At 48.6% G+C, this 15,771-nt stretch overlaps 1 protein-coding gene and 1 pseudogene across 1 annotated transcript; both read left to right on the top strand.

Annotated features, from left to right (window-relative positions):
* Window positions 1-1,183: 1,183 nt before the first annotated feature.
* LOC140223472 (uncharacterized) lies at window positions 1,184-3,146 on the top strand (annotated as a pseudogene).
* A 2,855-nt stretch (window positions 3,147-6,001) lies between these two features.
* LOC117864746 (disease resistance protein RGA5) lies at window positions 6,002-6,633 on the top strand. Its single transcript, XM_072295313.1, has 3 exons — window positions 6,002-6,013; window positions 6,153-6,258; window positions 6,337-6,633. Exons 1-3 carry the CDS (start codon window positions 6,002-6,004, stop codon window positions 6,618-6,620), a joined length of 402 nt encoding a protein of 133 aa, XP_072151414.1. The 3' UTR covers window positions 6,621-6,633.
* Window positions 6,634-15,771: the final 9,138 nt, after the last annotated feature.

The raw sequence follows: 15,771 nt of genomic DNA, 5'->3' as shown, positions 1-15,771 counted from the left end.
TCGCTTGGGGAAAAATCCCGCTGATTCTATGGGGTGAGTTACCAGTTTGCCCTTGAGCTTCACACAAAATTATACAAAAATTGCCTTCGTATATAAACCCAGAGATAGGGTTCGGCCGGCACTCTCCCACCCATTCCGCTGCCCCGCAGGTAGGGACGAGCGGAGTCTCCTGTCATCCCTTGCGGGCGCTGTCGCCGCCGCTCTAGCCGCTTAGGGCTCGTGCGCCCCTGGCCGGCGTAGCCGCTACCTGACACGCTGCCTCCGCCGCTCTCGTCACTTAGGGCCCGTACGCCCCTGGCCGGCGCGGCCGCTGCCTGACACGCCGCCTCCGCCGAGCCCCTGCCATTCGCGTCCGTTGAGCCCCTGACACGCCGCCTCCGACTGACACGTCGCCCCTAGCGAGCCCCCTCCACCAAGAACGGGAGCGGCAAGGCTAGCAGCGGCTAGCCCCCTCCCCAAGATCTGCAGCGAGTAGCACCACCAAAGGCTGGCACTAGGAGTCCCAAGGCACATGCTGGACGCCTCCCTGCATGCAAGGTAAGCAAATTTCCCTCCTCTGATTTGTCTAAATGATGGATCTTTTGTTACAAAAATAGGTTGCTAATGATTCATATGAGTTCTATGCTATCCATCTACTAATTTCTGCATGATTTAAGCAATATTTATCAAGAATCCCATGTCTCTGTACATCTTGTAGTTAGAGGGTCCTATCAAATGTTTTTGTACATTTAAATTGATGCATTCCTATGATATATGATTAGATAGAAAACCCCCAAAAGAACATTGCAAAGTAGAACCCATTTGCTGCAAAGGTTTTCAATTAGATTTGTGTGGAAGAAGTCACTACCAAAAATAGGCCGCAGCACTGTTTGAATAGCGTAGGATATGCAAATTTGATTAGGAAGTTTACTGAAAGAACCAAGAGGCAGTACACCCAAATAAAAATGAAGAATAGATGGGATGCATTGAAGAGGATGTATACACAGTGGAAGACTTTGAATCTTAGGGCCAGTGGTTTGGGCAGAGATCCTAATATTGGATGCATAGTTGCTGATAAAACTTGGTGGGGGCAATAGAATGCGGTGAGTTATTTTTTGGGTTGCACCACTATGTATTGTTCTAATGCATAACAATTGCCAAATTATTTCTTATTCTAATATATTTTCAATCATATTTTCAGGCTATGCCAGGTTGTATGATGTTTAAAGATGCACCACTTGAGCATGAAGATGATCTTTGCATTATGTTTGATTCAATTATTTGTACAAATGAGAGCTCATTTGTACCAAGGGCTACTGAAGAGGACCTAACAGGTGAAGGTGAGGGTGCCATTGCATGGGCAGATGGTGTTGATGGTCAGACTAAGGAAGGGGATGGTGCACCCAAGTCATCACCCACTGTCCAGCAACGTATCACAGGGAAAAGGCCTGCTCATGATTCTCCCAAGGGAAAGAAGAAGAAGACTATGAGAGATGAGTATATGAGACGATTGGTTGAAGCATATGAGTTGAAGGTACATAGTAGTTTTGCAACTTCTCCTGCTGTAGATCCTGTTAGAGATGAGATCACTCAATTGATGGACTTGGTCATTCAAGGTAGGGCTGAAGAGGATACTGATGAACACTTTTATGCCACACAACTCCTTCGTAAAAAGGAGAATCGTGATGTTTTTATAACTTTAAAGACATCAAATGGTAGATTGAACTGGCTGAGGAGATCATGGGAGGTGAGCAAGCGTTAGTGTGTGTTATGTGTAGGCTACTGTTATTTCCTTTATGTCTAGCACTGGCTTTTCGAACTTATTATGTTCAGCGCCTTACTTGTGTAATAATGTGACCTCTTTGTTTATCTACTGACACTATTATGATTTAATTATGTACCGAGACCAGTTTGTTTATCTAATATCACTTATATGAATTGTGATGGTGCATGCAGATGAGCTCTTGTAGTGAAAGTGAAGACTCAAGTGATGATGGTTGCATCAACTCAAAAAATGTTAACACTGGTGATGATAATGAAGGTGATTTTATGATTGCATATGCTGCTTTGGAATGTATGAACTACCATGGAGGCTCAGGTATAGTGAAGGAACCTAAGAGAGTGCCCCTCGTGATTGGATTTCAATGGGTACAGAAAAATCTTGAGAATAGTAATGATTGCTATGACATGTTTAGAATGAGAAGGACAATGTTTCACCAACTACATGATTCTTTGGTCAATGAGTATGGCTTGCAATAAGTAGAGGAATTTGTACCATGGAAGCTTTAGGAATGTTTTTATGGGCATGTGGTGCACCATAATCTTTTAGGCAAGTCAGAAATAAGTTTGGACACTCACTAGAAATTGTCAGTAGGAAGTTTGAAGAGGTACTGGATAGTATCAATCGCATGGCTGGTCACATTATAAAGCCAAAAGATCCTCACTTTACAACAATTCATTCTAGGACTAGGGATAACTCAAGGTTTTGGCCCCATTTTAAGGATTGTATCGGTGCAATTGATGGAACACGCATACCTGTTACGATCCCATTGAGTGAACAACCAAAATACTTTGGCCGACATGGTTATGCATCACAAAATGTAATGGCGGTATGTGACTTTGATATGAGATTCATATTTGTTGTCACTGGTTGGTCTGGTTCAGTTCATGACACTCGTGTATTGCTAGATACTTTGGAAACATACAACCAGCGATTTCTACATCCCCCAGAAGGGAAGTATTATCTTGTTAATTCGGGATATCCTAACAGAAAGGGGTATCTAGCCGCTTACAAGGGTCAAAGGTACCATGTATCTGAATGGCAACATGGGAGACAACCGGTGGGCTCCAAAGAGGTGTTTAACCATGCACATTCGTCCCTTCAAAATGTGATTGAGTGTTGTTTTGGTGTTCTAAAGATGAAGTGGCGCATTCTTTTGAGCTTGCCTGCCTATCCCATCAACAAGCAAGCTAGAATCATACCTGCATTTATAGCTCTTCACAATTTCATAAGGTATAGTGCCATACATGATGCTGATTTTGAAAACTATGTTGATGATAATGATGGTCAGGATGGCATAAGTATTACTCATGATGGGAGTGCTTTAGCAGATGACAGTGATATGGGTACTTTGCGGGATTCCATTGCTGCGGCTTTGGTAGCATGATTGTTCATGTAGTTGTTTTTCTTATTTTGGACATATGAGGAGAGATTGTAATAGGCTCTAGTAATGACAATTGATGCCTTAATTAAAAATTAATGAACCTGTAATGTCAAAAAATTAATGCAGTTATTGCATTCTGTGCTTTTTTAGCAACTAAATAAGGTATTATCATCCTCAGGGGCATACATGTCATTACACACTCAACACAGATAATCTCCTAACAGAAAATCAGGTTGGCAAACACTTTGCTTCTCTTAACAGCAGATTCTGTGGACAACGTACGAAACAAACAGGCACTATATGTTCCATCCATGTATATTAGTGCAACGCCCAACTAGGTTGGTGAGACGGATCATTTACTCTTGCGTTGCGTTCAGACGTGTGCACCATTCCAAGCAAAGCAGAAAGTGAAGCACAGGATGTGAACAACTTCTGCTGGAGAACGTAAGGACGATGCTGCACGGCCATGGCGGATTTGAGATGATGGTCAGTATCGTCACACTGGTGTGAGATGGAGAGAACCAAATGAGCCTTAGCTATTGAGGTTGATTTTTGTTGGTATTTCTTCTTCTCACTTGGGCCCAAGAATTGCAGCAGGCGGGCCAACGTAATTGGGTGCTGAATCCTGAAGATAGGATAAAGTGGGACAGCAAAACCCCAAAATTCAAAGGAATACACTGCTGCTGCGGAGTATTGCAGTAGCTAGCCTTTGCATAAAGGCAACCGTACAGTACTCAAATTTCTTTTGCTCGATCGGTCTCTGCGTCCGTGGCTGCCACTTCAGACTGGAGGCGGCCTACACTGCGGCTGATTGTGTTCGTTAATCTGGGATTGTTGCCGCGGAGACGTAGCCTGCCTATGTTCCCCGTTCACGTACGTTCGTTACATGCGCCGGGCGATCTGCCGATGACGCGGCGCCGAAACGCTCGATCGTGTTGTAGTGGAGGCGCGCGGAGGTGGAAGCGGACGGTGATTGGCCGCCCGGCTGGTGAACACCCAGCACACACACGGCACCGGTCGCACGCGACAGCGCCATCATCCGAGAGCATCCGGCAGCGACCTGGCGACGACCCCACCCGGCTAAGCTTCCGCGCGCGCGGCACGGTGAGAGAGAGAGATTGTTGGAGTATGTGGCGACCAGGTCTCCGCTCCGCTGTTGGCATGTCCGCGTGTCGGCCCTCCACACCACAGGCTTCTTCGATCTACTGCTGCCATCGCTGTCCGAAGCTGCGTATTTGCGGTTAGAACTGGCCCGGCCGTGTTTCTGGATGATATTCCCTTGGGCGTTCTCGCGGGCTGAAAGGTCCAAGCGAGGCCTGTCGCTGCTGGTCCCACAGCATCTGACAGGAATACTAGGTAAGAACGGCCATTATTCAATTCTTTCTTTGTTCAACCTCGCACACGCGTTAGACTATGGGCTTGTTTGGTGGCCAGCCACAGCTGACCATACCACGCACGCCTGCATCACAGCCTGCCGCAGCAAATGCTGGTGACGGTAGCGCGGCGTATTACGCTGTGGCGCTGGTACTGTAGCTGTGGCGTGCTGTGGTTGGCAACCAAGCAGCCCCATCTATATCGCAGCAGAACGCACGCGCGGGGAAGAACTAGCTCGGCCAATATTCGTTTCCATATGCTTGCAACTAGAGGAACGACGAGGGAGAACCTTCGAAGGTTAAAATCAGGTGCACTCTGAGCTAGTCTTCCATGCATGGTGTGATTGTTGACTCTGATCGGAAGTTCACGCTTCACACTGATCGATCGAGGTGTTAGAGCGTTCCACACGGTACGGCCGGGCAGATTTGGAATGCTACTGTTAAGACAATAAGACGCCTGAAAGATGCTGGATCTAGATCGGACGATGGATTCCTTTTCTTCTTTTTGAGGTAGGCATTCTCCGGTTCTTCTTCTCAGACGCAAGTCAGGGAATTTAGCGACACAACACCACACTCCGCCGCCGCCGACTTGCCAAGAAATGGCCCCGGCACTGCTACTGGTCGAGACGAAACGTTGTTCACGTACGCTTGTGCACACCCATCGAAGGATTTGCAATTTTCAATCATCTATAGGAGCTGTGAAGATGTAAAGAGTAAGTATATATCCGCACTCGGACCTGCTGATGTAAGGAAAAGAATCTGGATTAAATTGACTGACATGCTATTTGAGGGACAAAATTAGAATGATATAATGACTTGTTTTTGAAACGGAGGGAGTAGGTCTACTCAAATCTGGACGCTGACGGTGGTAGGGTATATCAACGCTCTCATCCACTAAGCTACGCTCACGCTCTGCATCATGCTGTTAAACCTTGTCCTATTTGTCGGATCGTGCTCGCCGAACTGTATTGCTGCCAGTTAAATCAGTCGTCGTCGCCTCGTGGTTCAACGACTTCGAAAGATCTACGCTCAGATCCTCGGTCGTGCCTTCGGAGGAGTGGCAGCGCACAGGTACGTTTTGCTTGTCCGGTGAGGCGGTGACAAACTCACAAACACAACGTCGTTGGCTCGGCTCGCGGAGACAACGCCTCGTCCTCGGATCCGGTCATTTTCTGCGTCCATATCAGTTGGAGTTGTCCGTTGTCCAAGTAGTTTTACTTGGAAAACTTACTTGTTTGCTGCCACGAACATTCTTACGATCGACGTGCGTATGGTGGCCTCTCGTCTAGGGTTATCTCTCCTTAGCCTTTTTGCCGTCCGTCAGGCGTCGCCTCCTCTCCCGCCGCGTTATACGTGTATATAAACAAAGCCGCGAGCGTAGCTTGCTCGTTCACAGCAACCTAGGCTCTTGGCCGTTGCATATACTTGCATTGCATCACCGATCACTGCAGTAGCAGCTACTAGCGGCACGTAAATCGGGACGCCATGTCGAAGCCGGTAAAGTTCCTCACCACGGCCGGGACTCGCTCCGCTTGCATTTATGCCAGCAGCTCCTTCCGTTTTGCTCTTGCTTTATTGCTTTCGCGATCCCCTGTATATGAGAGCGCGTGCCCTGCAGGAAACTTACGCGAGCTAGGGTTCTTCTTCTTCGTTGTTGTTGCAGCAAAAGATCGTGATCAAGCTGGGCATGCCGAGCCCCAAGAACCGGACGAAAGCCATGGTGCTGGCGGCCAAAGTATACGGTACGCGTCCATCGCACGCAAAAGCAGACAAGCTAGATCAAATTAATGCGTGCGTGATCGATGTATCTATATATGCAGGGGTGAGCTCGGTGGCGATCACCGGCGACGACAAGGACCAGCTGGAGGTCGTCGGCGTCGACGTCGACACCGCCTGCCTGGTCAGCTGCCTGCGCAAGAAGGTCCTTCGCCGCGCCGACATCATGGTGGTGGAGGAAGCGAAGGACAAGAAGAAGGAGGAGGAGAAAAAGAAGCTGGAAGAGCTGCTGCAGAGGGGGTGGCCCGGCTACTACCACCCTCAGCACCACTACCCGCCGTTGATGGTCGCCTGCGAGGAGCCAGTAACCGGTTGCTCCATCATGTAGAAGTAAAAACTACTCCTTCCATTCCAAATCGTAGGTTGTTTCGGTTTTTCTAGATATATAAATTTTATTATGCACTTGATATAAATCATATGCAGACATATAACAAAATTTATGTATTCAAAAAATTATTATGATCTATAAATTAAAATGGAGAGTATTCATGATCGATTTTGTCGCAGAGACGTATCGTGTGAGCTCTAAACAATGCATGAGAGATATTCGTGCAGTGCATCCCTGCCGAGATGGCGAGATACCTTTTTCTCCCGGATATAGTGTCACTACTAGAGAAATGGCCTTTCGTCCAGCACCTTAGTACCGGTTGAAATTGAGCTCGGTACTAATGTGAGCATTAGTAACGGACCTAACGGATAGTTCCCGAAATGCCCCCCGTGACCCCCTTTAGTACCGGGTGGGGGCTCCACCCGGTACTAAAAGTCACTATTTAGTACCGGGTGGAGCTCCCACTCGGCAGTACCGGGTACTAAAGGAGCTCCCATCCGATACTTATCCATCCCCCGTACCCGGCCGCTCCCGTCTCCCCCTTCCTCTATCTCTCTCAGCACTTCTACTCTCTCCTCTATCTCTCTCCCTTCCTCTCCCCCTTCTTCTCCTGTGCCGCCGGCACCTAGCCACCTCTGCCTCCCACCCCCTCCTCCCTCCTCTCACACCTCACCGGCGGTGAGGAGCAACGGCGGGGCAAGGTGAGGCAGCGGCGAGCGACGACGGGCGGGATGAGGTGAGGCAGCGGCGGGCGATAGCGGGCGGGCGGCGGGAGGGCGGGCAGGTGGGGGCGGTCGGAGCGGCGGTGGCAGGAGGGAGGGGGCGGCAAGGGCCGTCGGGGCTCGGGGGCGGGGGCTGGCGGCGGGAGGGAGCAGCGGTGGGGGCCGTCGGGGCTCGGGGGCGGGGCGGGGGCCGGCGGCGGGAGCTAACGAGGGAATTTCAATTTTTTTATTTTTTAATACCACTTTAGTACCGGTTTTTCCTTTAGTACCAAACTAGCAATACCGGTTGCGAAACCAGTATTAAAGGGAAGTTCCTAACCGGTACAGAAGGTCCTTTCCCTAGTAGTGTGTATTGGAAGTTTTGTATCCATGCATATATAGAAAGTGCATATGGACACGCGCATGTATAGACTATGGAGCATGTAATGTACGGAGTATGTAATGTACGTATACAATTGCACACTTCTTTGAGAGTTAACGTGGAGTTCATTTTCTAGCACTCAAATAGTTAACGTGTGGGTACATACCTATGAAACGATTGTCGTGTAATAATGCACATTTTCTCGTAGATTGTCTCCTACGATACTATACAATATACAATATCTTTTATGATGCGGATGACAGAAAGATGAAGATAACAAGTGTGGAAAAAAAGACAACATAGTTAATAAACAATTCCACTGCTCCCATCATAACCCATAATATCCATCAATTAATTATATATTACTCACCACTGTCATCATAAAAAATTACTCGTATACATCGTAATTTTACTAATGCAGGTTTTTGTTGCACATTGCAAAAGTTAAGAAATAAAGTTGCAATCCTCATCATCATTACCATAAAAAAATCTAAAATACCACTATATTTTTGTTTATGCAGCCTTTTTACCATTCTACATAAAGGGGTATCAATTTGGTATCTAACTACTTCTAAAATTGATAACCCCTTAGTTAGAAATTGGAGTACATTTCATTACTATTCGAAGGACCAAAACACCAAAAAAAATCAACCAGTAAAGAAAGACCGCCCTATAGCGTTACAACTAAGAAGAAATCTCAGCCAAACCAGCCGAGAAAACCTCTGAACCCTGGCTTCACCCTATAGTGCCGCGCCATAACTTAAGCCGACCACGACCCACTGGGTTGGGGACTAGTACAACTACCCTCAGCAAGAGGGGCCAAACAAACCAAACAAACCACAAATGGCACAGAAAGGCATCGTGCCACTATTTTATGTGGGGTTGCCAGCGATGAGATTTTTTGGTGCCACCAAGATTTGAATCCGGGGTAGTGTCTCCTTCACTTGGAAAGGTTATCATTACACAACAAAGATGTAGAGAAGTAGATGGAAAAACACCACATACCTAAATGGGGGGTGACCTCTGTATATATATTGCCAATATATCTTGGAGTACAAGGAAAGGATAAATACATCCTAATATACACATATACTTCCTAATACCCGCCCTCAGCTGGCGAGAGGATCACGAACGCACAGACTGGACCTAAACTCAGTAAACAAAGGAGTCGGCAGGCCCTTCGTCATGATCTCCACGAACTGATGAGAGGACGGCACATGAAGAACCCGGACCTCACCCAACACCACCTTCTCACGGACGAAATGAATATCAATCTCGATGTGCTTCGTGCACCGATGATGCATCAGGTTGATTGTCATATAGACAGCGCTCACGTTGTCACAGTAGACGACAGTGGCCGAAGCAAGTGGGACATGAAGCTCCTGAAGAAGTTGACGCAGCCAGCAACACTCTGCCACAGCATGAGCCACAACACGGTACTCTGCCTCAGCACTGGAACGAGACACCGTGGTCTAGCGCTTAGAGGATCAAGACACCAGATTGTCGCCGAGGTAGACGCAGAAGCTGGAGGTGGATCATCAAGAGTTCGGGCAGCCAGCCCAATCGGCGTCGGAGTAGGCAGTCAGAGACTGAACAGAGCCGGTGCCGATGTGAAGCCCGGAGGAGAGCGTGCCCTTCACATAGCGCAGGATGCGCTTGATCAGGACCATGTGGGGTTCACGCAGGTCATGCATGAAGAGGCACACTTGCTGAACCACATACGCCATGTCAGGTCGAGTCAGAGTGAGGTACTGAAGAGCCCCAGCAAGACTCCGATACTCAGAGCCATCCTGAAGCTTGGCACCGTTGTGTGCCGAAAGCTTGGCATGAGTGTCAACGGGAGTCGCGGTAGAGTGACACTCAGCCATGCTGGCACGCTAAAGAAGATCCAGGACGTACTATCACTAAGACAAGAATAGGCCTTGAGAGGAATGTGTGACGAAGATGCTGAGGAAGTGGTGTAGGTTGCCAAGATCTGTCATGGCAAACTCGGAGTGAAGGTGCCCCATGATGTGCCAAAGAAGAGTCAAGGACAAGACGGTTAGGACGATGTCGTCGACGTAGAGCAGCAGGTAAGCGAGGCTCGGTCCCTCTTTATAGACAAAAAGGGAGGTGTCAGAGGTGGAGGTGACAAAGCCGAGCTGACAAAGGAAGGAGGCGAACCGCTGGTATCACGCTCGCGGGGCCTGTTTGAGTCCATACAAGGACTTCTGCAGGAGACAGACATGATCGGGGGGCGGCGGGGTCGACGAAGCCGGGAGGCTGCTGGCAGTAGACAGTCTCTGTGAGGTGTCCATGAAGAAACACATTCTTCACGTCCAGCTGGTGGATCGTCCAGGGGCGAGAAGTGGCAATGTTGAGGATGGTTCGTATCGATGCCGGTTTGACAACCGGACTGAAGGTCTCGTCATAGTCGATGCCGTGACGCTAAGAGAAGTTGTGAACCACCCAGCGCGCCTTGTGCCAGGCAAGGGACCCATTAGTATGGAACTTATGCCAGAAGATCCACTTGTCCGACACGACATTGGCACCGGGCGGCCACGAGATGAGGCGCCAGGTGTCGTCATTGATGAGGGCCTAGAACTCATCGACCATGGCAGCATGCCAATTGGTGTTAGCTAGAGCACTGCGATAGTTCGTCGGAATCTGAGAGGGTAGAGAAGAAGTCGAGGCTATCATGTCCTGGTAGTGGACCCGTTGGATTGCCCCAGTCGTAGACCGAGGGGCAGGGCGCGGAGGGGCAGGTGGTGACGAGGAGGGCGCGCTCGCCCGATCGGTCGGAGCACTCATCGGAGCGGTCGGGGTGCTCGCTAGTGCGGTTGGGGTGCTTGCCGGGATGGTCGGGGCGCTCGCCCGACCGGTCGGAGCACTCGCCGATGCGGTCGGGGCACTCGCCTACACGGTCGGGGCGCACACTAGTCTGGTCGGAGCGGTCGCTGGCCCGATCGGGGTCGTTGGCGAAGGAGAGAGTGGCGTCCTGCCCACAGACAGAGCAGGGTACACGGTCGATCAACGTACCAAGATGGTGGGGTTGTCGTCAGTGAGTTCGTGCAAAACAACGGGTGAGGGTTGTGGCTGCTCGACGTTCAAGGACAGAGCGACCGAGATGGGAGTAGGAGCATCGGAGGGGCTGGACAAGAGGAAGTCGAGCTGCGACGAGTGAGTGCGGTGGAAGGAGAAGGGGAAAACGGACTCGTCGAAGACAACATATTGAGAGATGATGACTCAACGAGTGGACAAGTCAAGGCAGTGGTACCCCTTATGAGAGGAGGGATAACCGAGGAAGACACAGGCTGTGGAACGAGGAGCAAGCTTGTGGCGTGCCGTGGCTTAGAGGTTCGGGTAGCAAAGACAACCGAATACACGTAAGTGAGAGTACTCGGGAGGCTGGAAATAGAGGAGGCGGTAGGGAATGTGATTCTGAACGGCAGAGCAGGGGCGTCGGTTCAGAAGATAGGTCGCGGTAACGAGCGCCTTGACCCAGTATGAGGCGGTCATGGAGGCGTGAATGAGCAAGGTGCGAGTCACGTTATTAAGGGTGCGTAGGACATGCTCGACTTTCCCATTTTGAGGAGAAGTATAGGGACACGAGAGGCGTAAGTGGATACCGTGAGAAGTCAAAAAAGATGTGAGAGGCTTATTGACAAACTCGGTCCTATTGTTAGCTTGGACGCTTCAAACGGGAAGACTAAACTGCGTATGAGGATAGGCGCAAAAGGCAGTGATGTGTGAGGTGACTTTAGACTTGTGAACTAGAGGAAACATCCAACAAAAATATGAGAAGTCATCCAAAATGACTAGGTAGTAACAATAACCAGAAACGCTAGCAGCGGGAGAAGTCCAAATATCATAGTGAATTAACTCAAAAGGAGCAGAGCTGCGAGAGCTAGAATGTGAGAAAGGTAACCGCACATGTTTCCCTAACTGACATGAATGGCATAGAGTGTGACTGACTTTATTACAGGCAATAGATGAAGTCTGTCTAAGCATAGCAATGGCGGCAGGACCAGGATGACCAAGACGGAGATGCCACAAACTGGAGGAGATGACGAGACCGGCGTGGGGCGTTGCAAAGCTGGCTGCTGGAGGCATGGTGTAAAGGTCGTCGGCACTATTGTAGCGAAGGATCACGCGTCTAGTCGAAAAATCCTTGACAGAGAAACCAAAAGTGTCAAACTCTATAGTGCAGTTATTATCCTTAGTAAACTGACGAACAGAAATCAGATTACGAATTCAAGAGGGGATAACAAGGACATTGTTAAGACAAAAGTGGGAGGCGGGGGTGGTGAGGGTGGAATTGCCACAGCACGTGACGGGAAGGGTGTAACCGTTACCGACAGTAATGGAGGAGTAAGAGGAAGGAAGGCGGGAAAGAAGAATACCGTCCAAAGACGACATGTGGCCGGAAGCGTCTGATTCAACGACCCAGCTGCCGTTCTGTAGCGCCATTTGGTTCAAGGCGGCAACCTCACTTGCCTGGTCCCAGGTTGGCGCCTGAGGGGGCACCTGAACGGGGGTGTAGGCGGCATAGGCCTGCAGAGGGGGGCCAAGGAGGCCAGGAGCACTGGCACACCAGCCCCCACCATTCTGACCGCCGGCCTGTTGGAAGCCCATAGTGTCATCGGAGCCAGCCCCTGGACTGAAGCAGAACCATGGACTGGTGGGCCGTGGGGGCTTGTCGCCGTGAGAGCCACCGCCGCCAGAGGGTGCCTGGAAGCTACTTCCGCCCTTCTTCTGCTGCCACTTCTTCTTGCTGCTGCCGCCACCGCTGCCGCCGGCGCAGCCGCCGCCGCTAGGCTGGACAGAACCAGACGGCGGGTGACACCCGCCCGTACAGCCGGAGGAGGAAGACGACGAGGAGTTCCCGGCGAGGAGGACGGTGGAGTTGGAGACCTTCTCCTCGTTAGCGAGGCAAAGTTCCTTCAGTGCGAGCATGTCGCGCGCTTGGGCGAAGGACGGGAAGCCGGCGGAGGAGTTGGCGATGTCGTCGGTGGTGTTGGAGAAGCATGGGTTGAGGCCACGGAGGAGGTACAGGACAAGCTGAGAGTCCTGAACGGGATGGCCGATGTCACGAAGGGCGTCGGCGAGAGTCTTCATGCGGCTGCAGTACTCGGGGATGGAGGAGTCGCCTTGCGTCATGGAGTGGAAGTCGTGGTGGAAGAAGATTGCCCGGGACTGCTTGTTGGCGCGGAAGAGTCCCTCGATGGCGAGCCAGAGTTCCCGGGCGATTTGGTCATCATCGATCATGGCGAGGTCGAGGATGGAGTTGTCGACGGAGCCGAAGAACTAGGAGCGGATGCAGCAATCCGCTTGATCCCAATCGGGGTCCTGGGGATGAGGAGCCACCGCGCCGTCGATGTGCGATCGGAGGCTGAACTTGCCGCACATGGACTTGAAGAAGGACGCCCATATGGAGTAGGTGTTGGACTTCATCATCAGCATCATGGGAATGTGAGACTTGATGGAGACGATGGTGTAGGGGTGGATAGAGGGCGGCAGCGCCGGGTACAGGATGAAGCCGCCGTTGTCGTTGCCGGGTGCGTCGCCGGCAGGAGGAGCTTGGGGTGTGCCGCCAGAGGAGCTGCCGGTGCCAGGTGGTAGCACAGAGGCCCCGCTGTCGGCAGCAAGGGACGAGACAGGAGGCGGCACAGTTGCAGCAGAAGGAACTGTGGTGTCGCCGAACACAGAGGAGTCGGCGAAGGAGAGGGTGGCCATGGCGCACGACAGGGAGGGGGCACGCCGGACAGGGAGGTGCAGTAAGGAAGATCTTAGTAACAAAGAGTCCACATCATCGGCAACTTCAGGAAGTTTAAAGAGGCAATGGTCAGGTGACTCTTTTACCTCTATGAAGGCTGAAAAAATGGACAAGTTCACTGAAGCACTCAAGGAGGAAGCACCTAAAGGCCCAACATCAAAAGAAATTCTAAACACACTGAATGAGATAGAAGGATTGGACGAAGACACTTTGTTGGATCTATTTGATATCCTGACCGGTGATGCACGCAAGTATGAGTCTTTGTTGGCGCTTCCGGTGGAGATGAGGAAGAGGTGGCTACTAAAACAACTCAATAAGTGAAGAAACTAGTTCATCTATAAATTATACTATCAAGTGATGGATAATATCTATTGAACTTGCATTGTCTTGTAATAATACGTGGCTTCAACTATATGAAAGTTTAGATACTATGTCTGTCATGATTGCATTGTCAAGTGATGTGTTAGATGCCTGTAACTGACACCCATGCAACAATGGTGGAGCTTGGAATATTTCATTTAAATGTTTGAATTGTAGCATGTTGTCTGATTTGAATATCTAACAACAATGGAGACTTCATTTGAATGTCTGACAACTCCATGTGTTAGAGAGAGAGCTATGCTGGTAGCATGTTGTTCCATTTGAATTTCTAATCAACCAAACAATATTTAAAATCTAATTCTAAGAATTAGTTTGTTTGTACATCCAAATAAGAAAATTGAAATGAATATGATTCTGTGTAATTTAATTCCTATTGAATCTAATTGCTAGAACGAGATTCCTAGAATGAGATTCAATTCCGACGAAACAAACGGCCTAAGAGTATTGTATCTATATGAGTTTGTGCTCGAATATTTGTACAAACCAGAGCAAAAGGTAAATAATTTTGATTATTAGTTATGAGCTTTATTATTATTTTTATAAATTTCTAGTACTTATGCATCTCAAAATTATTACTCCTTGCGGGAGCATGGGGTTATGGACTAGTATATATCCAATGGTACTGAATAAAAAAAAAGATAAAATGGAAATCACTACTAGGGCTAATTTTCTAATAACAAGGTGAAGGAAAAATTGATAACGAAAGGCAAGGCGGTATTACTGGCACATGCACACTTGGATTCTTAATATCTTGCCGCATTAAACACGGGCCACTCCGCTATTTTCTCATGACATCTGTCGTATTTCGTAGCTCTTACATCTGCCGCGGACTGCTCATATCTATCAGTTCAGTCAAGAACCTGCATGTGAGTTGTTCAGATGTTTCTCTGCTGTACCTTTGAAATTTTGACCCGTAAAGTGAAATACTACATTTCTCTGAGATGCCTATTGCGCATAAAGTGAACACCCCACTTTGTAGTTGTTCTATATTCTGACAGTGGGATCGAAGACGTGTATACAGGGTGAAAACTCAACAATTGGCAGCACATGGTCGTAAAAGTTCAGAGCCATGTGCCCTTTTAAGGTTCCAATTGTGACCAAGTCACCATTATATTTACTTAGAGATAGAAAACGAATCAACAAGACTGATGACTAGCCGAACCAATGGAATTTAACGTACGCGTTGTGAGGTCTTTGGACAAACAAGCTTACACTTAGCCTTCTATGTTCAGATTGGGTAGCTTCTGAAGGTGTATACTTTTTCAGACGCTTCAGACCTAACTGAAATAAAAGCTGAGAACTAATGGAGCACTTAGTAGTTACTAGTTAGTATTGTGAAATTTTAAGGTGTTTGGTTTGTGGAATTGGATGATTTTGTCGTCTATTTTTGTTTATTTTGGAATGAGTTGATCTGTTACCTCCTCATTCATTCAATTCCTCGCAAGTACATAAGTAGTATAAACATGAGTCTCACAAAAAATTCATAAGATCAGCCCATGATGGGCCACACCATCTAAGACGACCTAATTACTGAAACCAAATATCCCATTTTCCCATTAGTCTGTCAGGGGACAGTGCGTCTCACCACACGATCAACATGTGTGGAATGGAGGTGAATTCGTTTCTCCCTTCTCTCCGAGTTCCAAATTGATTTTTTTTCCTACCTGATGAGCTGGATTATTTCTGTTGAGAAAGGGAGTGTTACATGACTCTGAGAAATAATACTCAAACCATCTTAGAGAGTACTCCCTCCGTTCCAAATTATAAGTCATTCCAACTTTCTTGGAGAGTCAAAGCATTTCAAGTTTGATCAAATTTATACAATAAAGTGCTAACATTCATGATACCAAATAGGTACCATTAGTTTCTTCATTAAATATATTTTCATAGTATATCCATTCGGTGCCATAAACTTTTGTGATCTTCTCTATA

Source organism: Setaria viridis, chromosome 7, assembly GCF_005286985.2.
Source record: "Setaria viridis chromosome 7, Setaria_viridis_v4.0, whole genome shotgun sequence".
NCBI lineage: Eukaryota > Viridiplantae > Streptophyta > Magnoliopsida > Poales > Poaceae > Setaria > Setaria viridis.
This window is presented reverse-complemented; position numbering and strand designations above follow the sequence as displayed.

What these genes read in the sequence shown, in the direction of transcription:
- LOC117864746 (XM_072295313.1), top strand. An exon ending in GCTGGCGGCCAAAGTATACG is followed by an intron (nt 6,259 to 6,336) that starts GTACGCGTCCAT and finishes CTATATATGCAG; the next exon opens with GGGTGAGCTCGGTGGCGATC.